General features: G+C 39.2%; 1 protein-coding gene and 1 long non-coding RNA gene across 2 annotated transcripts in view; one reads left to right on the top strand and one right to left on the bottom strand.

Moving 5' to 3' along the window:
* Positions 1–245: 245 nt before the first annotated feature.
* camk1b (calcium/calmodulin-dependent protein kinase Ib) overlaps positions 246–26,004 on the bottom strand; it is a 34,777-nt gene continuing 9,018 nt past the window's right edge. The window contains exons 3-12 of the mRNA XM_060857745.1: positions 14,282–14,413; positions 9,504–9,578; positions 5,549–5,687; positions 4,985–5,111; positions 4,674–4,749; positions 4,264–4,376; positions 3,880–3,958; positions 3,050–3,137; positions 2,664–2,817; positions 246–2,266 (exon numbers count right to left, since the gene is read on the bottom strand). Of these exons, the coding sequence (XP_060713728.1) occupies positions 2,160–2,266; positions 2,664–2,817; positions 3,050–3,137; positions 3,880–3,958; positions 4,264–4,376; positions 4,674–4,749; positions 4,985–5,111; positions 5,549–5,687; positions 9,504–9,578; positions 14,282–14,413 (1,090 nt within the window). The 3' untranslated portion in view covers positions 246–2,159. The remainder of the gene's footprint in view (positions 2,267–2,663; positions 2,818–3,049; positions 3,138–3,879; positions 3,959–4,263; positions 4,377–4,673; positions 4,750–4,984; positions 5,112–5,548; positions 5,688–9,503; positions 9,579–14,281; positions 14,414–26,004) is intronic.
* LOC132837842 (uncharacterized) lies at positions 15,357–25,100 on the top strand. The gene is made up of 3 exons (XR_009647586.1): positions 15,357–15,567; positions 21,680–21,773; positions 23,875–25,100. It is a non-coding gene; the product is annotated as an uncharacterized LOC132837842 (long non-coding RNA).

Genomic DNA, 26,004 nt, shown 5'->3' on the forward strand with positions numbered 1-26,004 from the left:
TAGACTTTCCCTGTTGTCCCTTTGTTCCAGATATAGACCTTGTGGTTTTTATTAGTTTTGCATCTCAGTTGAATTTCATAAACTGTAATCGTAATAGAATATGATCTTGATATGAATAATGCAAAACAGGGCAAGCTTGTAAAGCATGAAATAAAAAAAAAAATAAAATGTCCTGTACACACTAAAATGTCACACAAATCACAAAAAAATGGTGTATGGGAACAAATCAAATGGGACACATGAGGTACAATAAAAAGTTCTTTAATGCCTTTTTTTTATATGTTTTTTTTTTGGATTGGTTCAATGGTGCAGTACCAAAGTTAGAAATATTACAACGGACCCCCATGTCAAGGAAAAAGATCCTTTCTTCTGTCTAAATATACATGTGGTAGCCTGGGATAATTTTACACACTATACAGTATCTAGCTCTGAAGACTTCATAGAAATAGGTTACTGAGTTGGGGTTTAGGGATTAGGAGGGTTTGAAACAAAAAAAAAAAAAAACGGATACTGATTAAACGGATTAAGACGGATACTGTATGTATTTATCATGTTGTAGTTACTTAGATTGAGGGTGTAGATATAAATATTTAAAAAAAAAAAAAAAAAAAAAACGTGTGACACTAACAACCCTAGTCTCAATCAGAAGTAAAGTTAGAACGGTTATAGAGTCTGGATACATTAAAAAAAAGTGTAAAAGGGGCGCAGAAGCATTTTAACAGCTGTTTACAAACCAGATTAATTGGACGATCTACAACCCTTCAGTTTGGGAAGCAACATCGCTTACATTTCTATAGGAAAAATGAATGCATTTGTTCTCTCTTTACAGAACGTAAAGATCTTTGCAAGATGACAACCATGAAAGTTTTAGTGAAGCCACGGTGACAGATTTTCCCAGGCCACCACATTAACTCTGTATTCAATTTATATGTCAGATAATAAATCCTCTATCATGTATTTAAAACCCCAAATCCTTAGCACAGCGTCATCCCCTGAGTAAAACCATCAGTAAAAGAAACAGGTTTCTATAAAAACGTTTACATGAGTGGTAACAGACATTAAATACACACACAGACATACAAACACACAGACACACACACACGCACGCACGCACACACAGACAGAGCCCTGCTGCAGTGTTTACATTTAAAGCATCCGACACCCAGACAGATCATAATGGCATTGAACAGAGTTAAACACGAGGCGTTAATAACTCGAACATCTGCAACCATGAAGGCACTGAAGACTGTGTCTGACGCGTGAAAAAAGAAAAGTTCCATGAAACAACGAGACTTGGTGTGTTGCAGCACAATAATACATAAAGTCCTATATGGACACAATGTGTACAAGTAAAATTCTGTACAAATGTTTGAAATAATGTCAATTAGACTGTGTGTGTGTGTGTGTGTGTGTGTGTGTGTGTGTGTGTGTGTGTGTGTGTGTGTGTGTGTGAGTGAGTAATATATGCTTCTAAATATGTCCATGTCCTAGTGGGAATTTTTGGCTACACCAAGAAATATTTTATAGACTTTTTCTAAAATCTTTTATAGACTAGATTTTATAGAAATGTCCCACGAGGAAAGGAATATCTGCTGATTTCTATTTTTGTGGATACATTTAGGTGGTTTATTAAAGAAAAAAACACAACTTTTGCTTGCTGAAGTTGAGACTCAGGGTAGATTTAGGTGCAGCACGGCATTAATAAACCGAATTAGATAAATGTGCGTGTTCGTGTGTGTGTTTGCCGATCACACATGAAGCTGTGTTTAGCGTGCAAGCTTAAAAAGATCGGAGGACCCATTTCACAACTAAAAACACACCTAAAACCACTTTTCCAAGACAGAAAGATGAAACATCATGTAGTTTGTAAAACAGAAGATAAAACACTGTCCAATCTCGATCCGTTACTCATAATGCAACTGCGGCATGCATATCTCTCTCTGTCTCCTTCCTCTTGCAGAGCTCACCTCTCTGTAAACAGAAACCCTCTGTTGGCATAGCGACCCCCTTTCCCACCTCAAATTCTTTACACTACGGCGCCACCTAGTGGCCAAGCGCTGGAGTTACTCAATATTCCTGGCCAGACTGGGGGTGAGGCAGGACTCCAGTAGAAACATGGGACAGTCAAGTCATTGGTTGCAGCAGGATGATTGACGGGTTCAGACCCGGCTGGTCGGGTGGACGCAGAAGGCGCAGTTCTGGATGCCGTCGCGCGCTTCCCCTTCGCCGGCGCTTTCTGAGCAGCCGTTATTGTCCCTCTGAGAGGCTACAGACATGGAGACAGACAACAAACACCCCATAACTATTACGATTCCTAAATTACCCACAACATTTTATTACTTTACACTTTAATCTGTTCTAAACTGCTCATTCTTCAATCGACGTGTAGGAAAAAAAAAAAAAAAGTACAAAAGTAGAATTATTTTATATTTAAATTTAAAATAGAAGCCACCCAGACTATTTTACTGAGATTACCATACGTTTCTGTATAGAAATGTAGAGATATAAAAAAAAAAAAAAAACATCTTAGGATGCAGGATCACTTCTTAGCTACACGAAAGTCGCTCCCGTATAAAACTAAAGAAGCAAACAGACATCATCTTGGCAGACTGACTAGATTTGTGTAAGTATATGTGGATGTGCGTTTTTATGGAGGAACTGACTGCTTTGCTCGTCCTCTTCCTCCTCGGTTCCTTCAGGCAGCAGGAGGCGCTCGCTGCAGGGGCTGTGGGGCGACAGCTGACTCTGCCCCTCTTGACTGGTGCCCAGCTGAAGGCGGCGCATGTGCCGGACTACCGCTGTGGCATTAAACGCTTGCTAAGAGAGAGACAGACGAGAGAGAGCTTAAAAATATAAGCTTGTGCTTAGACAGGAAATCTTCAGATCAGCCATGTTTGTCTTCTTAATCTAAGAGGATTATGTTCAAACATGATTCATATGATTATTTGGTTATATTCAAAATCGAGCTCTATTTTGGTCAAAAGTGTCGTGTAGCTTTCCAGGGATACGGTACATAAAAAAATCGGTATATAAACTGTACTGCACCGACCTTCCATTTGCTCTTGGCGAAGTTCTTCTTGATCTGAGCGCTCACAGATTCGTGGATGTTCTTGTCCAGTGCAGTATCACCAGCAATCCTGAAATGAAACAAAAAAAAATCTAAATACTTCAGTTCTTTCCATTGAGATCCAAGTTAGTCATCTGGCTGTGTTCCTGCCAAGGAAAGCGAAAGCTTTAAAGCCACTTGGACGGAGCCAAAACAGAACTGGATCGAGCCGGATTAACCACGCAATCTGTTGGGAGAAAACGTTCAACTCGTTCAAGCAGAACTATTATTTTGTGAAAAGATGTAAGTGTAATTTATAACGTTTTGATCTGGAAGTTGAACTGAAAGGGGATGTGGTAGCTTAGTGGTTAAGGTGTTGGGCTACCAATCGGAACCTTGACCCTCAATTGCTCAGGAGCTTGGAGTTGGATAAAAAATGTAAGTCGCTCTGGATAAGATCGTCTGCTAAATAATGTAAATGTAATGTAAATGAAACAAAAACGGAACTTTTCTTGTTGAAAGCCGAGTGTGTGATCATTCCAAAACAGTTCATTTATTCAGGAATAATCTCTATCCCTTCTCCCTCTATTTGAATATTTACATTTAAACAATGCCCAAGTTCTTTTTGTGCTCCATTTGGACGCTTGTTTATGTTCACTTGGGAAGCAAAGATCACTAAACGTCAAACTGAATTCTGACACAATTATTTCATGATTTTATGCATTTAGTGCTGGGTTTAAATCTGAAATATGAACACGATTATCTTCAAAATGAAATAACTACACGAATAACGGTGACGCTCGAATATATACGGAGTAACATGCATTTCATACCAGGGATGCTGCAGTGCTTGTTCACACGTGTAGCGCCTTTTCGGGTCTCTCTCCATCAGGTTCACGATGAAGTCCTTAGCTGAGAATAAAAATCACAATTCCAGCTCAGTCTACGATGTTAGTGTCTGAAGCTTTTCCATTCTGTCAGCTCTAGTAACACAGAACAGGCTCAGGAAGGAGAAAAAAAATTTGATTAGCTCTTCTCCCAAGGCCTGGTGTAGTAATAAATTGGGGAGTTTGAGAGCTTGTTATTTTTATTATTATTCTTATTATTATTAACGAGCAGTCTGGCAGGTGTTCAGAGGAACAGAGCAAAGTCTGGACAGGAATAACACGGGCTTGATGTAAAGCAGAGGAATCGTGAGAAGATGGAAAAGGTGCTACCTGAATCAGAGATGTCGTCCCAGTACGGCGAGTCGAACTCGTACTCGGCTTTCAGGATCTGCTCGAAGAGCTTGGCATCGTTCTCGTCGTAAAATGGCGGATAGCCGCACAAGCTGACGGAGACAGGGAGAGATGTGAGGATTTAAGAACTTGGATCTTACTGAACAGGACCAGAGACTGAGGGACAGCATGTGATGGATAAAATAAAATAATAATAATAATGATAATAAGAATAAGCCTGATTTATATTTCCAACTAAATTTGTATCATGACTGATTTGGGATGTTCCAGGAGATTAATTTTAATTCTAAACAGTAAACAGATGACAGATTCTTCGATGTGAGTGTTTTCTGTGCTGGTCACAACTAAGCTAGCTGCCACTCAGGATATCAGTCGTATTTAACGCTTACAGTATGTACGCGATGACGCCGATAGACCAGCAGTCCACTGCTTTACTGTACGGCTTCTGCGCCAAAACCTCTGGAGCTGAAGAAAAAAGAAAAAAGAAAAAAAAAACACCTATTAACACTTCACACGTGCACGAGCTCGTCTTGCCGTCTCTGTTTCTATAGTAACAACTTACAAAGGGACTTGAATAGTAGACACAGGGTCCACGTAACCAGATAATACGGATTACGACACGTTCCTGTTTCTATTCTATTCAATTCTAGTAAGTATACGATGAGAGAACAGATACGACGTATGCTAGTGTGCGGCTTACCGACATATCCAGGAGTGCCGCATGCCGTGCTCATGACTATACCCGAGCCCTCGATCTTCGACAAGCCAAAATCGCTGATCATGATCTTCGAGTCCTCGTCCATGCTGTAATATAGCAGGTTCTCTGGCTGGAAAATAAAAAAAAACTGCATAATGATGCATACAAACACATAGTCTCTCTCTCTTACTCTCTCTCTCTCTCTCTCTCGATCTCATTGATCTGAATCATGTTCATGTAGAAGCTTAATTAGTTTATCCATGCACGAGAATTAATCTGTATGTCCTTCACTTTACTTCACTTCATGTAAACAAATGAGCTTGTTAAGCCCACAGACTAACAAGACTAATAACTGTGACCTCCGAAACCAGAGAGGAACATAATCATGTTAATTAGTCACAGTACGCACAGGCTTCTCAGATTTGAGCAGCAAAGGAAGGGGAAGATGGGATCGCCAAATAAAATAGGGAATTTTTACACGTTCAGATCAGACTGTTTGGCTTATTTTCACTCACACACACACACACACATATATATATATATATACACACTTCCTTTTAGTCCCACCTTCAGGTCTCGATGCACTATGCCCATGTCATGAAGATACTTCACGGCGTCCAGGATCTGCTGGATGAGCTTGCTGGCGTCTTTCTCCGTGTAAAAACCTTTTTCAACAATCCTGTCAAAGAGCTCGCCGCCAGACACCCTGCAAAGAGAGAAATATGCTGTGGAAACTGTATGAAACACACACACACACACACAGTTACACTTCAGACAGACTGCATCACAGCATGGACCATTGTGACCAGCTGGTGGTGCTGCTGCCGTCCTTCTCCACTAGGAGGAGCTCTTGTGCTCGTTTTCCACCTCCTACTCTCCACTCACGCAGGTTAAAGTCGACTCGTGTGTGAATCAGAGAAACATTTTATTTCTCTGTAAATCAAGCGTCATTATGTGTGCAATCTGTTTCCCCCGTTTCAATCTGCTTTGGTGAAGCTACTGAGAAATAGAAACACAACCCAACACGCAGTGAGTGTTGCGAGGACACACACACACACACACACACACACACACACACACACACACACACACACACACACACACACACACACACACACACACACACACACACACACACACACACACACACACACACACACACACACACACACACACACACACACACACACACACACACACACACACACACACACACACACACACACACACACACACACACACACACACACACACTTGAACCCTAGCTGAGATAAAAGACCTGGCAGACTCAGCACTTTCCAGCTCGTATGTTAATCCCTTCTCTTCTCCGCCACTAAACTCCATCCGCCTCTCCATCCATCCTTACACACCTTTCCAGCAATCTCTCTACCGTCACCAACGTTTCCATCCATCTTATCTCCACCCCTTTTTCCATCTTGACTGCTCTCTTCATCCCTCTCATTACCCCTTCTCCTTCTCCCCAGCCCCCGAGCAATATCTTCACTGTTCTCTCCATCTCTTGTCCATCTCTCTTCTTATCCCTTGACTGATCTATGTCTCATGCATAACTTTAGCCAAATCTTTCTTTATCCCACCATTCCATAACCTCTCTTTTTTTATCCATCCATCCGTCTGTCCATCCGTCTGTCCAAACCTATCCCCATTTATTAACCCCTTCCTTTCGTTATCCATCTCCTCATCTCATTAATCTCCTTCTACCCTCTGTTCATTGCTCTTGCTATCTCTTTTCCGTTTACCTGCCCCTCATCTTATTCTCTCCGTTTTCTTCATCCACATTTCCCGTCATCATCTCTCCCTTTCATCACCCCTTTTTTATCCATCACCGTCTCCCTCCGTGTCATTTTTCTTCCTTTGCTGCATCTATTCCTCCCTCCATTCTCTCTCCCTCTTCCTCCTTTTATTTAGCTATCCATCCTTGTCTTCCTTCCTCCGTCCATCCCTCGCTTTTCACTGACCTCCTTTTCCCATAAGTTCTAATTATCCTCCTCTCTGCTCTCTATTGTAATCTAAACCTTCACACACCATGTCCACGTGCTGGTTAGTTCTCCCTTTCTCTTCACTCGTTTTTCTCTCCCCTGTTCCTCTTTTGTGACATTTCAGCTGACAGGTGGGAGGACACAGGTGTGGGCACATGCTCCCAGGGCTGCTCAGTGGGCGGGTAATGTGTGCGTGTGTGTGTGTGCGCGCGTGCATGTGATCTGGTGTGTTTGTCAGCCTTTACATTGATTTCTCAGTGGATGAGACAATAGAGAGTCTCCAAGGCACATGTGTAATTAAAGGGCTTTGACATCACACGTAAAAGAGAGAGAGAGAGAGAGAGAGAGAGAGAGAGAGAGAGAGAGAGAGAGAGAGAGAGAGAGAGAGAGAGAGAGAGAGAGAGAGAGAGAGAGAGAGAGAGAGAACTACCATAATTGGTTAACAGGACATGATTATGGCTCTCAGACACACATCCGGCTAGACACACTGTACTTTGCCTACACACACAAAATTTCATACTGATCACACTGTGTGTGTTAAACAAACAAATACAGTCACAAGGCTCACAAACTACACATACACCATCATCATCATCATCATCATCTAAAAAACAATAATATTTTGCACATAGCAACCTCCAATTAGTGTGATCATTACGAGGACGTAATAGCTGCTTTATTTTACTCACCTAAACACTCTCTCTACTTTTTTGGCATTTTTTTTGTGTGTAAGAAGGTATGTATAACAATAATAGGTGTAGTATTAATAGTTAGTATTAAAAATAAACATTTGAGGGCACATTCACACCTAGGGGCAGATCGAAAGCCCAAACCCTGGAGCTGTGATGCAGAAAAACACCTTTATATACAATCCATATGTAATCGGTATCATTCTTCCTGGAGATGATCTTCAGTGGATTTTCTCTCTCATGACTAACTTCTCTACAACTTTATCTGGATGAACAAAGATGGAGAAATACAGAATCCTGCGTTATCAAACGACGACTGGAAAAAGAAAGCTCGAGTCGGAAAGGAGGATTCGTATCCAGCGAGCCTGCTTGCAGGAGAAATCCCAGCTGGAACGTGCTGAATGATGCCACATGGTTTTGTAATGTGTTTTCTTTCGAGATGAAAGCGCTGGCTGGGAGAGTCTTGCTCTTGCTAATGTACAGCTCTGAACTTGACCTTTAGAAAGCCAGAAACAGACAAGCAACACCTTCCTTATTGGTGCTGAGCTATGTGAAGAATATTTACTTGGTTTACATACACTACGTTTACGGCACGATATCACGTGTAACCGAGCTATTATATTAAACAAATATAGCTGTACAACTGACAACAACAACAAAACAACCAACAAAATTAAAGAAAACCAAACAACAAAACAAAAAGGAGACAAAACGCAAAACAAACCCTTCCAAAAGAATCAAAACAACAGAATGCAACAGACTCAAAATAACCAACTAAACAAAACTCACTAACAGGATCATGCTTTCTTTCTTAAAAAAGACAAATAAAGAACTAGAAGTTGCACTGAGGAAAAAAAAAACTGTGTAACCAAAAAGCATTTATCTTATTTTAGGGTATTGTATTGTGTTGTCCATTTCAGCAACCACAAACACTCTGACACACACACACACACACACACACACACACACACACACACACAGTCTTTAGTGATAAATTCTTCCATTCTGTCTTTAGTGATAAATGCAGTCAAGGATCAAAACATAAATATTGTCTGAAATAGGGAGCTAAAAGAAGCAGCTGAACTAGATCATGAGTGGCTTCTTTATAAGTCAGGCTCGCACTCGCTGTCACTCTGGCACTCGCACACACACACTGGCACTCGCTGTCACTCTCGCACACGCACACACTCGCACACACACACACACACACACACACACACACACACACACTCGCGCGCGCGCACACACACACACACACACACACACACACACTCGCGCGCACACACACACACACACACTCGCGCGCACACACACACACTCGCGCGCACACACACACACACACACACTCGCGCGCACACACACACACACACTCGCGCGCACACACACACTCGCGCGCACACACACACTCGCGCGCACACACACACTCGCGCGCACACACACACACACTCGCGCGCGCGCACACACACACTCGCGCGCGCGCACACACACACACACTCGCGCGCGCGCGCGCACACACACACACACACACTCGCGCGCGCGCGCACACACACACACACACACTCGCGCGCGCGCGCACACACACACACACACACACTCGCGCGCACACACACACACACACACTCGCGCGCACACACACACACACACACACACTCGCGCGCACACACACACACACACACACACTCGCGCGCACACACACACACACACACACTCGCGCGCACACACACACACACACACACACACACACACTCGCGCGCACACACACACACTCGCGCGCACACACACACACACACACTCGCGCGCACACACTCCATTAGCCCAAAGACAGACTTCACTTACAGCTGCATGACGAGGTAGAGGTACGATTTGTTCTCATAGATGTCCTCCAAAGAAACAATGTTGGCGTGTTTAATCCTATAGGAAAGAGTAAGAAAGTGGGACAGAGATAAATAATTAACCACGATACACACACCACAAACTGAAATATTTAAGAGTCGTTATGTAAAAAAAAAAAAAACACAACAACAAAAAATTATTTCTGCAACTAAGCCAGGTCTTGTTCCTGTTCGGAATTTAAGGACAAAATAATTCAGGACATGTTCCTCAGCTTGTACACTTCATAACGATCCATTGGACATTTGCAGTTAAACAACAGACTGTGAGGTTAAAATATAGATTTCAGTTATTTCTATGAAAATGAAACACGGCACACAACATTTTAGGTTATTTATTCACAGCTCACTTGGTTTTTTTTTCCCACCACCTGTGAATCAGTGCTTTATTTGTTTAGAGTCAACAGATGATTCATCCGATGTAGATGCAAATTCTCTCAAGCTGAAGATGACATAATTGCTGAAACTGTCCAAATAAAATCCCCACGAGGTTAGACAACTCTCATGAGTCTTGTCCTAGTTCAGACTGAAAAGAATGACTGACTGTATACAGCTAAGACAGCGCTGAAACCTTTAACACTGGATCTCTAATCCACCACAAGACAAAACAATACATAAGGAACAATAACAGCAGCTGGAGTTCTGTAACTGAAATATTTAATCAGATACTCTACAAATCTCAGTAAAATCCCCCCCCTCGCACCGGCTCTCTCGCACCGGCTCTCCATTAGCCCAAAGACAGAAATATTTAATCACATACTCTACAAAGGTTTTGACCGCCGATATTCATATTGAGTCGTCTGTTACAATAACGACATCCTTACAATTAATCTCTGATTAAAACATCTCAGTAAAATTTCATACTTTTATTAATTATGCATAATAATGGATAAAATCTGATCTCTGGTTACTAAATTGACTGATTCCGCAACCAGGATGTATCTACACCACGAGGTAAGTGATCATGAGATATGTTCTGGATTAACAGTGATCCTGATCTGTTATCTGTTGTTTAGTTTCACTCCAATTCTTCAGTCTAAGCGTTTCAGCTAATTACCGTCCTTCGCAAGCCGCTATCTTTCTTGACGTGTTTCTATTATAAATGTTTTTATTAATGATCTACAGAGGTGTTGGCATCACAGTCCACCTCTTCGTTCCTTTCTCTCTCACTTCAGCTCCAGTCAATAATAATTCTCTTTTGCTTTCTCTATACCTGCTGGGTTAAAAGTGAAAGAGAGAGAGAGAAAGAGAGAGAGAGAGAGAGAGAGAGAGAGAGAGCGCACTATGTGTGGGTTCTCACCGGGTTGCCTTGTGGATTCCCACACACGCCTGAGGCACATAACACGACCGACACATGCAGGTGAGTCACCAGCCCACTGAGCCTTTCATTCCTTTCTCTTTCTCACACACACACACACTCGCACTCATTCTCTAACTTTTCCTCCCCCCAGGCACCGGTCACGTCCTGTACATGCTGTCAGTTCGCCCTGTCTTTCTCTCTCGATTGCTCGTTGACTCTCCACCCCCTCTGTGCGTGGGGTCCGGGTCGACTCCACAGGTGGTGGGTGGTTTGAGGCACGGCACTAAGGAACTCAAACAATATTCCTTTATAATACATGCAGAGGCTTCTTTTCTGAGGTGACAAAAATGAAAGAAAGACAGATATAAAGATAGACAGAGGCAAAAAAGGAAAGCGAGACAGACCGACAAACTAAAAGAGAGAGAAAAAAGAAGGTGGCCAAAAGACAGAAAGACTGACAGGGGAAAAAAGAAAGACAGACGAACTACAGAAAAAAAACAACAGACTGGGATAAAAAAGAAGGAACGGTAAGAAGGCAAATAGAGCAAATTTATGCATAAAAATATAAAGGAAAGGTAGAAAGACAGAGAGATCATCTGAGAAACAAAAAAAACAAGAAAGACAAAGAAAGAAAGGCAGAAAAAATAAGAGACAGGTAGACACGAACAGACAGACAAAGACATACAAGGAAAAATTGAGGAAAAACAAAAGTGAGTCAGAAGTAAGAAAGAAGAAAGATAAAAAAAGAAATATTAAGACTGACATTAAAAAAGAAATGGGAAAAAAAAGGAGGAAAGACAGACAAAGCTTTGTGGATAATGAGCTCTAACTAAATAAAAGGCTTAACATAATTATTCATATTCTGTGTTAATTCTTTCAAATCCAAGTGAATCTTCTGGAAATGTTGTATAAAAGCTTCAGGCCAGAACAACACTAACATGTTTTTACAAACTGTCAAAAGGTTTAAGGCTGGTCAGTCTGTTTTGTTGGAGATAAAAGCCTACGTTTTTCCAAGCAGAATAAGAATTCTGTAGTAATGGTGATTCATGTAATCACACTGCACATTTTCTTTAAGGCACAAGGTGACAAACAATTCTCTAAACACACGAAGAAACAGGACAGAATTAAACCCAAATAAAACGTGAATCTAAAATAAGAAATTAAAAGCAACAATTTATGGCTTATGGCTAATATTTACTTTTGCTTCATTGATTTATTTTACTAAATTATTAGAAATATCAAAGATGCACTTTTGTGTGTCAGAGAGTCACATTCTGACAAACCTGAGATTTCAGACTTTTTAGTAGTCTAACACAATGCACTAGTGTAGTTCAACAAAAAATATTGACAAACATCGCATCCACCTACCTTCACTAAAGAGTACTATACTATACTGTGCCGTACCATAAGACAATATTTTATTATACCATACCGTTCTTCACTGTATTACACTACACTGTGCTAGACCATTACAGACTATACCACACTACACCTGAGTATACTATATCCATACCATACTACACCTGAGTATACTATATCCATACCATACTACACTATAATACAATACCAGACTACACAGTATTACACTACACTGTACTAGACCATAACATACTATACTACACCTGAGTATACTATATCCATACCATACTACAGTATACAATAACACAATATACTGCATTATACTATACCAGACTACATTAATACAAGACTAACATACTATACAACACTACATTATACCATACTACACTATACTATAATATAATAGACCATAACATACTATACAACACTACATTATACCATACTACACTATACAACACTACCTTATACCATACTACACTATACTATAAACCACAACACTACATTATACCATACTACACTATACTATAAACCATAACATACTATACAACACTACCTTATACCATACTACACTATACTATAACCCATAACATAGTATACAACACTACGTTATACCATACTACACTATACTATAGTATAATAGACCATAACATACTATACAACACTACCTTATACCATACTACACTATACTATAGTATAATAGACCATAACATACTATACAACACTACCTTATACCATACTACACTATACTATAAACCACAACACTACTTTATACCATACTACACTATACTATAACCCATAACATACCATACAACACTACCTTATACCATACTACACTATACTATAAACCACAACACTACTTTATACCATACTACACTATACTATAACCCATAACATACCATACAACACTACCTTATACCATACTACACTATACTATAAACCACAACACTACCTTATACCATACTACACTATACTATAACCCATAACATACTACACTATACTATATTACTATACTACACTGTCTCGTGCAATGTCAATGTACAATGTCACGATCACCTGATGGTATGTTTAAGCATGTGGTGCTGAAAACTAGAATAAGACAGAGGTCTCAAACTTGTTTTATCAATTGGTCTTTATACATCTTATTAGATTAGATTAGATTATTCTTTCTTGATTGATTAATTTCACCCCCGACAAGAGTATGGACATAAATGTGAATATCAGATGTGACTGTGTCACTATGAGGTTCCACACAATCACCTCAAGAGATGCTGCAATCTGGAGAGTTGATGCTATAAACATGAGAGACTAATTTAAAAAAAAAAAAAAAGGAACAGAAAACAAGGAAGCAATAAGACCGAACTATGAAGCATGTCCTTGTATAAATGTGCAGACGAAAGGAAGGTGTTCCTCTATCACACGTTCGTTCACATCCCTCTCTGATCTCCAGGTCAGTGTAGCGGCAGTAACCCAGGCAACGCGTGCACACGCGTCCTAAAAATAGCTTTAGCACCTTCAGAGCAAGTCTTTTTCCAGAGTGCCTGGTGAATCCAGCGGTTCATATGGGAGATCCTTAAACCACCGTGACTTCAGCAAGTGTGGGCGCGGCAGTGTGTATATATAGGTGAAATTGTTTTCAAATTTTTTAACATGTATTTTATGTGTGCTGAGTGATAAATACACGCACATAAAAATGTACCTTTGAACACCGTCCATAAAATCCCCTAAATTATATTTATACTCATAACTGGTTAACTGAATTTTATTATACCCATCATTATTAATGTTTGTTTTGGCCTGTGAATGATGCAAGACGTTTCAGTTTTCAGATGGTTGGACTACAAGCAAGTCTGGTGATGCATCACGGTATTGACAGACGTGACCTCTTTTTAACATTGCCTTTCCACCGTGATCTCCCAGGATGCAATGCAACTACCTGAACTGTAATTTCATTGCATAAAACTATTTATTTTTTTTTTTATCTAAACTGACATGTTTGGCATTGGGGTGCGTGCGTGCATGTATATATATATAAATATATAAAAGAGTAGTATAATGAAAATAGTTACTTGTGAAGAACGGCGATTTCGTTTTCAATGCTGTTCTCTTTCCCTTCTAGAGCTTTCTTCGGAATACACTTTATTGCCACCAACTTCAATGTTTGCTTTTCCTCGGCTAGGACGACCTCGGAGAACGCACCACTGCACCACGCACATCCAGAGAGAGAGAGAGAGAGAGAGAGAGAGAGAGAGAGAGATTCAGAGTTAATAAACAAATCATCACACTTATGAAATATGAATATATGAATATGAAATACTGCAAGTTTATTAAAACAGTTTTACTCTCAAAAATAAAGATGATCGTTACCCTGATCTGCAAACGCTCCTGTTTCTAAAGACAAGAGTTCTTTCAGTCTGTTTAAATAAAATTAAATCTTGCTTTTCTTGCAACTTTCTACAAATGTATAGCAATAAAACAGAAGTCCTTCTCGTTGGCTCCAAGTCCACCTTAGCCAGTGTTGATAGTTTTTCAGTAATATTGATAATCCCACTGTTTTTCCTTCCCCTAAGGTAAAGAGTTTGGTTGTCATTATAGATAGAACTCTATCCTTAAAGGCTCATTTTAATAATGTTACTCGATCTGCATACTTTTCACCTCCGCAATATTAATTGCCTCCGCCCAATCTTGACACAACACAGTACTTCCATGAATGCTTAGAGCATTCAGTTTCCCTGCTGACATCAGAAGTACAGACTCTTTAACAACCTTTAAATCCAGACTCGAAACCTCACATGTTTAGAAATGCATTTTCCATTTAAACTTTTTTCTTTGCTTTTATTATTCTGTTGTTTATTTGTACGTTTTATATTATGCTGTGTGTTTTAAATGTATTTTGTAAGGTGACCTTGAGAGTTTGGAAGGCGCCCGTAAATAAAACGTATTATTATTATTACTACAATTAAATCAAATTGATGCAGATTGCGAGCGATTATGGGAAAGCACGGACCCTGACCTGACAGCTCAAACTATTTCCTGGAATTTGCTGCTTCTGTTTACACACGTCTGAGGATTTCCAGTGAAACGATAGATCTTGCATAACATGTTTTTTTCCCTGTGTCGTTTCCCCCCAAAGGGTTTGTCACAACATAATGGACCCTTTAAAGACGGGAGAAAGAGGGTGGTGGTGGTTGTTAAACAAACCAATACAGTCACAAGGCTCGCAAACTATATTTGAAATGAACAAAAAAAAAAAAAAAAAAAGAGAGGAAGAAGAAGATGTGTGAAAGGTAATGGTCGCAGTACAGGTCTGGACAAGCATCATCTGTGGATGGACAGAAGACAGGTTGAATCACAGGTAACATATGATGATTCTCACCTGTGGTTTATTACCACAAGCCTACTTAATTGTGTCTCTATGTCTTTAGTGAGAGAGAGAGAGAGAGAGAGAGAATTACAGATGGAGCTCAAGACACACACACACACACACACAAGAGCGTAAACTTAAACCTGATGAAGCGAAACTGCATCCTGAAACCGTTTCCTGTCTTTGTCCTGTTTAATTTTTTTTCTTATTTGTTTGCGATATCTGTTTTGAGGTTTAGTACTCTAGTTAATATGGTAAAAGAGTAGCTGAGTTTCGGGGCCAGGTTGAAGGTCGTGGTGTTATTTTTGGTGTCTGTTTTTTATAGATAAGTTTTTGTGTATGTGTGTGTGTGTGATCCTTGAGAAGGCCACTGAGAAGAGAACTCGTACTGACAGTTCGGCAAATACTGAGAATACATTACGAGCTCATGGCGCTCCGATACTGATAAACTGAATCAGCCGGGTCAGATTTATTTTATTATTTTATTTTTGAGTCACACACAGTTTCACAAGAGGTCTTTGGCAGCTATAGAGCAAAAGCATGCTACAGCAAATAAGTGAATTAATGCGTGCCCTAACGTGTGCATTCAGCTGCAGAGAAACCTAGAGAATGTGTGTGGTCTCTCGAGTGTCATGGTGGACTCTCTAGAGAGACCTGATTCAGCCAAACATAGCCAGATGTGCTGGCTCGAGAAGGCTCTGAAACACAAACAAGGAGAAGAAAAATGTGTAGAGGAGCTGAAGAAAAACACTTTCATTTTAAAAAGGTTAATGCCTATTTTTGTGCAGAGTTGGTGTCCAGACCCTGTTGCTAACGGCAACCTCCGGCAAACACGATGCACTCTTATTACCTCTTAAACGAGCTGCTCTCCATCACCAAGCATTTCATATACACACACACAATAATGCACATTGAGAGAGACGTGGAATGACAATGATATACATTTAACCCTACAAACAATAATGACCTTTATTTCTATGACAAGATGATATGATTTCTATGACGATATGACTGCACACGATCCTCCGTCAGCAGGAATGCCCGGAGTCTCTCAGGATGCACAAACACCCGGGATTAGTCCTCGCGTATACCTCTTAACACGAACATCTGCGACTGGTCAGGTCTTTCCAACAAGGACATCGATATTCAAAGTAATCATGTGAATGTCAGAAATTAGTTTAAAGCCGCAGCCACACTACCGTTCATCACTGACAGCATTATATATGAAAAAAAGCTGACTGATGCAGCTCCTGAGACTGAAACGAGCCAGGAGATGAACTCCACAGAGGTTGCAAGACGAAAGAAAGAGGCATAGAAACTGGAGAGAGCTAGAAAAAGCAGAGAAACTGGACATACAGGACCGTCTTACCGGCTGGGGGTGTCGACATTTTCCTACATTTACCAGAGACTCTTAATGCCAAAGATAACCAAACTGATTGACAACACTGCTTTTGTATTTGATTGGGCAGAAGAAGTTCGGATGATTACGTTTCTAGAACAATACTGAAAGACCAGCTGATAAAGCTCTCGTCCTGATAAATCTTTATTGTTTCTATACTAACGTCTCACATGGTGATTTTTACATCTGACACTCCGCATAGTCTGGATATAAACAATTTTCAAAATAAGAACTTATATTGTTTATATTGGAAATACTGGAGTTTCTCATATTATAAACGTCAGTTGGAACTCTGTAGATCTTGTATCGTTGCCGAGGCCAAGTCAAGACGTCTTAACGGAAACTACTTCCAAATTAGAAAGTTAATACTTTGGATCAGCGTTTGTCGGAAGAAATGGAAAAAAATAAGGTCCATCAGTTCCATCGAATGTAAAAAGGATCAACAACTTGTAGACTAAATTAAAAGCAGTGAAGGGAATAAATTCTGTCCTTGATGTCCACAGCCAGCATGTTGATGTTGTAGGAGCCAAAAACTAGCCATAAGCGAGATAAATTTAGTTTCCTTTGCAAACATTCTGATACGCTCTTTCCATCAGGATAGTGGAGCTGAGCCGTCGGTTTGTTTCTCGGCTCTCTTGCAAACCGAGACGCATTTTTTTCCAACCCACGAAGAGTGAGAAAGCCAACATCAGCTCAGTTTTTCCATCAGGAAACCTCCTGATCTCAACATTGGAAGACGTTTGAGGGCCGTTGTATTAGTAAAATCAGAATCTTCTCCAAAAACTCTAACGCAAATCCCTCTGTCATTTCCTTCCCTTTCATCTCTGTGCATCTTTCTCAATCTGGTTATTCTCCTCTACACTGAACAAGATTAGCATGCTTATTTAATCTCTCATCTTCTATTCATTATTCTTTTAACAGCTGTAACACTTTCAATGCCTGGAAGCATGCAAGCTGAAGCTTGAACAGCGTTTTGTGCCAGACAGGAATTTATGAAACTCAAATGAAACAAGCAAATGACAAAGACACAAAGGCATTCTGTTTTTTGCATTTCTGAATTCTTATCTGATCGGATCTGGTTGCTGAAGCACACGATCATAGGCAAGTAATTCAGTAAACAAAAACAAAAAAAAGGGTGTATGGTCACTTCTTCCAAATCACAAATCACCTAGACAAAAACAACGCTCATAGAAGCCATGGACAAGAAACACATGGTTCGTTGCAAAAATAGCAATCGACCTGAGATCAATTCACCAAGACATCCAAGAAACTCCCCCTCATCCACACTATGTGCCTGCCGAAGAGCCTCCGCTGCTCCTCCTCCACTTCCTCCAAGTTTCCTGCCCAGAAAAACTTCCACCACATTCAAGTTTTAGCCCCTCGAACTCCCCCAACTCCGCCCCAGCTTCTCAAATGCCACCAGCCCTCAGCCTTTGGCTTACTAAATTCCCTCTATTTTTATTCACGCCTCTCCCGGTATATACCAGACTCTGTATATATCCCAGCACCCCCTTTCACAACCACAGAGCTGAGCAGCATTATCCACTCCCCCCTCCGCCTATATGACCTCCATAAAGAACAATCATTCAGAACGCACTTCCTAGACATGCGTACACTCAGTAACATCTCAGTCCAGGTAATTCACCTCACGCCTTCATAAATGTGATTTATTCCATTCTTCAAATGTATTTAACAGCTGTATGCCTGCTGACCTGGGACCAGTTAATAGGAGGCAGTATTACGGAGGCATTCCAGATTCCACCCACAGGAAACCCACGATCCGATGTGTACGTTGTTTCTTCAAAGGATTAGCAATAGTAATTCCTACATATATACGGTCACCAATCCAAAGCAAGAGTACAAACTTCACTTTAGCCAGTTGATGAAATAAAGGAAGCGGTTAGCCGCATTACACCAGGGCAAGGTGCCTTTCTAATTTTTCACCAGACAAGAACCATCGACTTCACAGCAAAGAAAAGGAAACGTTCGCTTGAAGAACACAATTGACTGTGGCAGCTTTTTGCCCTAAAAATACTGCACTGTGCAACAAAGGAATCATTCATGGGATGTGAGATGGGATGTGAGATTTGTACATTCTCGCTCACTGCTTTTTCCACCACTATCTCACCCCAATCTTTCAGAGCACGAGGGAAGGCAATCTGGCTTTATGGGAAATGATAAAACATCTAATTGAGAACCCTTTTTGATAAGACTTAAAAGAATTCCCAGACACACAGCACACTTAGCCCAGTAGTCATCAGTCACAAAGATAAATTCTATCAGATGCTGGAAAAAAAATACTTGTTAAAAGCAAATCTCTGCATTAAAATCTCAGGACTTGGACTGTAATTCATCAAGTACACAGTTATGCATCATCCATATAATACAAGCGTCTTTGTACAGTAAGAAAAAAAAATGTGACAAGAAGAGTAAACAAGTTTGAGTTAGCCAACACGTATATATAGAGTATTTGGTACATAAAACCTGCGTATTTTTGGCAGTTTTGAATAAGGAAATTACATCAGCTTGCAACATTAAGTTCTCTCGAAGTCTTCAGCAAATCCCTCTACTAAGCAAGAGCTCACGAATGTAACACACTTCTATTTAAGAGACAGTGAAAACCTGTCACCATTTGAAGGGCTGCTCCAAAATTAGATAGTAAATTTGGTCAATACAGAAGGCATTAAAAAAAAAAAAAAAAAAAAAAAAAACACTCCTAGCGCAGAAGCACCAAGCTACCATTGGGCAAAATGTCAAAAAAATGACACAATCAAAGTGACTGACTACTAAAATGAATTTTAAGTATTAAAATACAACTACTGCTACCACCAACCAACCAAACAACCAACCAACAAAAAACAAACATCACCTCCATATAACAAACACCAAAATACAAAAAAATACAATGCAACATTAAAAAAAATTCTAATACTATTTGTATCTTTTTTAATCCAATAAAATCATTTTAGAATCTAAAATGTTGGTCTTACAATAATAAACACTGTGTTTTCCCCCCCACCAACAAAGCCAGTATCAAACCCCAGTGCATCATAGATTACTTATCACTTGGACATTTCCTCATCATGTCAGAGGGAAATTAACTACAGACTTTTATAAGTAAGACTCCAAGAGTGGTAATTATCTAATAGTAATAAATTAGCATGGCATATAAAATAACATGATACCTCAAGGACACATATAGCAAAAAAAGACATACCATAATGGGATCCTGAGGTTTATCATGAGGTCATATAAAGGCCTGATGACCTTCACGGCAACTCTCACCTCAGTGAGGTCAAAATATTCCAGTTTTAACTGTATATCAGACAAGACGCCAAGCTATGGAAAAACAGAAGGACAACATACTACAGGCTACAATCAGCTCAATGCAAATGACTTGTGTTACATCGCTACAGGCAAATAATAGTCAGACCAGATACCGATGTGGTATCAAGCTGTTGGGTGGTGCAGTGGTACAACATGAAGTGCTTCACAGCTCCAGACCCTGAGCAAAGTTTATTGTCTGTCTAAAGCTTTGCATGTGTTTTATTGGGTTTCATTCAGGTTTGTTGGTTTCATACCAACCGTCAAAAAAAATCACCAGAAGATGAAATGACATTTAGATTTGATTTCATTTAAAATCAAGAAAGCACATAAAATTGTAATGCATGATTACAACTTTTTAGTTCATGTTCTTTAAATTTCAGTGTACAGTTTAACTGCATTACATTATCCTTTCATTTCTTTGGATTTCACCTAACTGTTAGACATCAACCTCACTGCCAATGCAATCTTTGTGCATGAAGCAATTACTAAATACACAATCGACCCCAATGCTACAACCAAACCCACAACTTGATCATCAATATGCACTCTGGCTTCAACCCATCATCCAATCAGCACACAGGATAATCACAATACTACATTACTTGCCTCAAGGAAAAAAACAATATCATACTTTTCATATGCAAATTACCCAAACACTTGCCTCTTAAAAGCACTATTAAAAGCACTTTATAATAAGCTCTTTCAAAATAGCAAAAATTCTGACACAGCTAATCGAAAAATCAAGACTCGGCACAATATTAGATATTATTCTATGTAGTGCACTACAAGTATAATAAAAAAAAATATACGTTACACTTTAACGTAGTGCACTACATCTTCAGTCAAGGGCCATTTAAAATTCAACCCATTCTCTTGTCTAGCTGGGGTCAAGTAATCTCATGCACTACAAATCTCATGTGCTACAAATTACAGTATGTGTGTGCGTGTGTGTGTTACATGTTTACTGGACAAAACTGCTTCTTACACCACGCTTCCACCCACAAAATTAGATCCCCAAAAGGACTGCAGGCGTTTCAACAGAAAAAAAACCCTAAAAAAAAAAAAAAACTCAAATTTCAAAATCAATGTCTGTTCTAAAACCAAGAAAACATTAAAGGTTACAAAATCTCCTCAGCATTGATTGAATTTGTACCTAGAAAGCACACATATGTTGCTTTAAAATGTATTATAGAAAAATCTCAGATAAATAAATAAATAAATAAATAACAAAAAGGACCGGTATTTCACTGGTTCCGTGTTTCCCAACAAGTTGTAGGTTTAAAACCCCGGATAAAATAGCAAGACACAAATGTAAGTAAGAAGTCAGGTGTTTTTGTGTTTGAGAAGTGTTTCATTTGTTTTAATTTGTTGTTCTAGGTGAGGTGTGAGCAGGAGGAAGGTGTGTGCATGCATGTGCAGACGTGAGTGAGGAGGGAGCAGGTGTCTTTAGCAGCCTGGTAAACACAGGAAGGTGTCTATGTATAATTTAACCATCTATCCATACAACCCCACACACACGCTAGAACTTACCTTGTGCTTACACAAGCACTTATAAAACAAATGCCTTATTATATACACGGTGCAGCTAAATGGAAATTTATTTCCAACTCTAAACACTTCTCTATAAACACATATATATATATTTTTAATAGTCTGTTTAATAAAGCATCCCATATTGTTCTTTTAATATTCATGAGCCGGGACTGTATGCACATCTATCATCCTGTCCAGCCCACATAGCGCTGTGAAATAAGAGCTAGAGTAATATAATACTCCTCTGTGCTTCCCCTTTCCACAATACTGACACTAACAGGCTCAGAAACTTTAACCGAGAGACGGACTTTCACAGCCAAGCAGATCCGTACTGTTTAACTACAACACTGGTTAAGTGACAGCTTAGAAATGAGTGTTTTTCAGGAAAGTTGAAACTGGAATTTGTAACAACGACAAAACATCTGGCATAAAACACGACTAGACGTGTAAGAGAAAAATAATCAATGACAGTGACGTCGTGCGGCTGACATGAAGCAAGCTTACTGTTACCACCCTGGGGTTAGTTATTCTCTCACACATTTTGTAGTTACTTCTGAAACAAATTAGTTCCTGTTATCACTTACAGGTTAAATTTTTTTATAGTTTTCTTTTTTTAAATCCTCTCATGTAAACAAGACCATTTCATAATGTTACAAAAAGTGTTGACACTTAAGATTTCCTCCATCAATACTTTTATTGTATCCCAAAAGGTAAATATATAACTTATTTAAAAAAAAATTTATTATTAAAAATATACTATACTAATATTACTAAAAATATATTTTCATTTTATTTTAAACAGTTTCTTTTGTGAACCTCTACAATGTACAGTATTTCTTTTTCAAACTGTTAACTGTTAATAAGAAGACTAATAAATAGTAAATAAAAATATAAATTGCTTACTTAAATTAAACATATTCAATTTTACATCTCTAGGTTTTTAAGGTTCATTTTGAATTTGTGCATTAAGTAGATTCATCATAAAGAGGTGGATTAAATCGATTTAAGTCTGTATTATAAATTAGATTTGTTAACAATTAATCACATGGACAAAATATTCTCGTTTATTTAATATATATATATATATATATATATATATATATATATATATATATATATATATATATATATATATATATATATATATATATATATATATATAAATAAAAGTTTAATTTCATATTATTGTAACTTATAATAAAAAGACACAAAGGTGGGTTGTTTTTAAGCTGGGGATTCAGGATATGGTACCAAGAGACTATATTTAAAGCAAAATATAAAATACCACTCTTAGCTTTGTGAAGTGAAAAACAGGTCACAGCACAATAAAGAGCAACAGCCACGCAGAAAGGAAAAGATCCATACTCCATATTGATTTTCAAATAATTCTAGTCCTGACTCTCGCCAACCCTCATCTGCAACGCATGCTGGGAATAGTTATAGATCATGCCACATCGCTGTGTTACTATAGGGAGTTCATTAGTCGATCCAGAGTGGTGTGGCCCAGCGAAGAAAAGCAATCTTCTGATCACACTAGCAAAAATCAATACTTTAGATCGTAGCGGTGTGGTTGGCAAATCAAACTGGTTCCTAAACGACATTCTTTCAGTCGCATTTCGATTCATTTTGAGAAGACTACATGAGAAATCTCAGATATTTTGAGGTAGTTAAGCAGCAGCGGTTTTGCAGCAGCTTTTCAAGCAAGTCTTCAAGTCTTACACAATCTTACATCATGATTACAGTCAAACCGAAAAAACCATGGAAACAAATTGTCATTCATGGGTCATAACCGCATAATAGAAAACTCTTTTTGTCTGCAAAGACGTGATTCGATTCAATGCTATAATGCCATCTTTCTAAGGATTTGTACATAAAAAAAGGCATATGCATTTCCACATTGGATCAGTAGCTGCGTTTTTTTAAATGATGCTAAGGAAGACCAGACCAGCATCTATAACTGACAGAGAGAGAAAACAGATATATTTGCTACTCTGAAGCAGTGCTGGAACTCATTAATTATTTTTCTGTTTTAATTACAGAAGCTGGGAGTCAAGAAACCCAGAAACAGAGCCACACAGCCCACTGCCTTTGGATACTGCTGCCCCTAAAGGACAAAAGCACATTTGTTAAGTCATCTCTAAGCAACACTGGGGGCGAAAATAAAAAAAGAAAGTCTGCTTGACTCAAGATCATCCACGATCGTTTTACATGTCTTACTCAAACATTTACACAATGGAGTCATTATGATGGTGATAAATTTGTTTAATGATGGTGTCATAACTCTAGCAAGGAGTTGGGAGGATTTTGTAGCTACAGTATAAGACACTTATCAAATACGAGTTTACGTTCTGCGGTCGAGCAAAGTTTATCCATGGTATACAGAAGCCACCTACAAACTAAACATTAATGTCATGAGAACAACCAGGTCATGTGAAGTGGGATTTTTCTTGCCATCTTTTCACACGCAAGCACACATGCATTTTTCCTTTAAAGATATTTGCATACTGCATGACGGTCCACTTTTTCGTGCTCCAAGCAAAGTGTTGTTTTTTTTTGGAGAAATGGAAAGTCATGTGCAGCCAGTCACCAAAAAGCCAATCCTTGTTTCTGTGATGAAAGCGGTGTGGGATGAACAAGAGACTCCATTTGAAATTTAATGAATGTGTCGAGGGATCGCGCTGCACATTAATATGAATTAGAGATGAACAGAGGAAACCTGGAACCTCACAACACTGTTAAGGACCATTGAGTTATCTATTGTTGTGGAGATGAGTAGACATAAGAGGACAGACTTTGGTTTAAATCTGGTTTGGTTTAAGTCAGGAAATAAAAGGTATGAGACATGTACATTTTACTGTAGTTCCCAAAGTTCAAGTCCCATTGTGTCTTTTAACTAAATGTACAAAAATGACCTTGTACCTTGAAAGCACAGTGTTTTGGATTTTATGTAGAGTGTACTTTGCAAGAAATTGAGATGAAGAGGTCAGTTTTCACTAAGGTCAACGGTTCATTTACATTTATTCATTTAGTCAATGTTTTATCCGAACAAAAGAACTCGGGATTTGAGCTCAACCTTCTGTAAGGTCATACCACTGAAATCCCACTTTTATCATTTGCTCCATATCATACAATAAACCTAAGTAAAGAAGTGCAAGTAAATGATGAACCTGGAACTATAAAGGTTCCTGTAAATGTGAAACTAAATTAGAGTGTGTAAAATGTCAGAGGGGGTTCCTGGAAACTGCCCCTATTTGAACAAAAATTATGACCAAAAAAAAAAAAAAAAAAAAAAAACTCATTTCAACGAGATTAAACCGAGCCTCGCAAATGCTCACACATTTGTCGGCGAGATTATTAATAGAAAATAAAACTTTGTTTCCATAGCAACTGTTTTAGTCCATATGGAAAGTGTCTGCTCCAGTTGCCAAGACAACCAGCCCACGATGAACTCGGAGCTAAGCGAGGCGGGGAGAGCTGGCGATGCTTTCCTCACTGTGCATGGAAGACAGGAGGGTCGGAAAATTCAAGCGTGGTGCGTGTTGGGCTTGTGAGGTTGTAAGGATGAACGCATGCCTAGGCTTGCACTCTGACATGGAACTGAGGTGTTGGACTGAAAAGTAAAAAAAAAAAACCATTTTGTGAACAATGGTACAAAGTTCATTGGAAATATCTTTCACCAACAACTATGTAGTCATGTGTAGAAAGGTTCTTGGTGATTAGAACTGTAAAGATATTACAAAGCATAACTAAAAGTTATGGCCCAGTGTTGGTACAGTTCAAGAACCCAGAAGGTGACAGGTTAACTCCCAGAACCTTTGTTGTTTTTTTTAGCAAGGCCATTAACTCCTCAACTCTATGGATGAATTATTCTCACATTCTATATCCACATACATATGCATCTGGAATGAAATATTGTGACCCCAGTGCCATGGTGGAAGCTGTTATTTTGGACAACTCTTTAGCTTGATCTCTCCCAGGACCTTCCAGTAGAGCATGCCTCAACATTACTGCCTGATAACTGCACGAGAGTGGCTCCTCTGTTCTGGGAATGTCGGCTTGGGAATACTAGAAATTCCTCACAGAGGTCAGCTTGCTTTTCTAGATACCAGAGGAGTTAACAAAGACTGGCCACATATGGCTGCCATTAAAATAAAAACAATTACAAACTC

The sequence above is a fragment of the Tachysurus vachellii genome, chromosome 22 (genome assembly GCF_030014155.1).
Source record: "Tachysurus vachellii isolate PV-2020 chromosome 22, HZAU_Pvac_v1, whole genome shotgun sequence".
Lineage (NCBI taxonomy): Eukaryota > Metazoa > Chordata > Actinopteri > Siluriformes > Bagridae > Tachysurus > Tachysurus vachellii.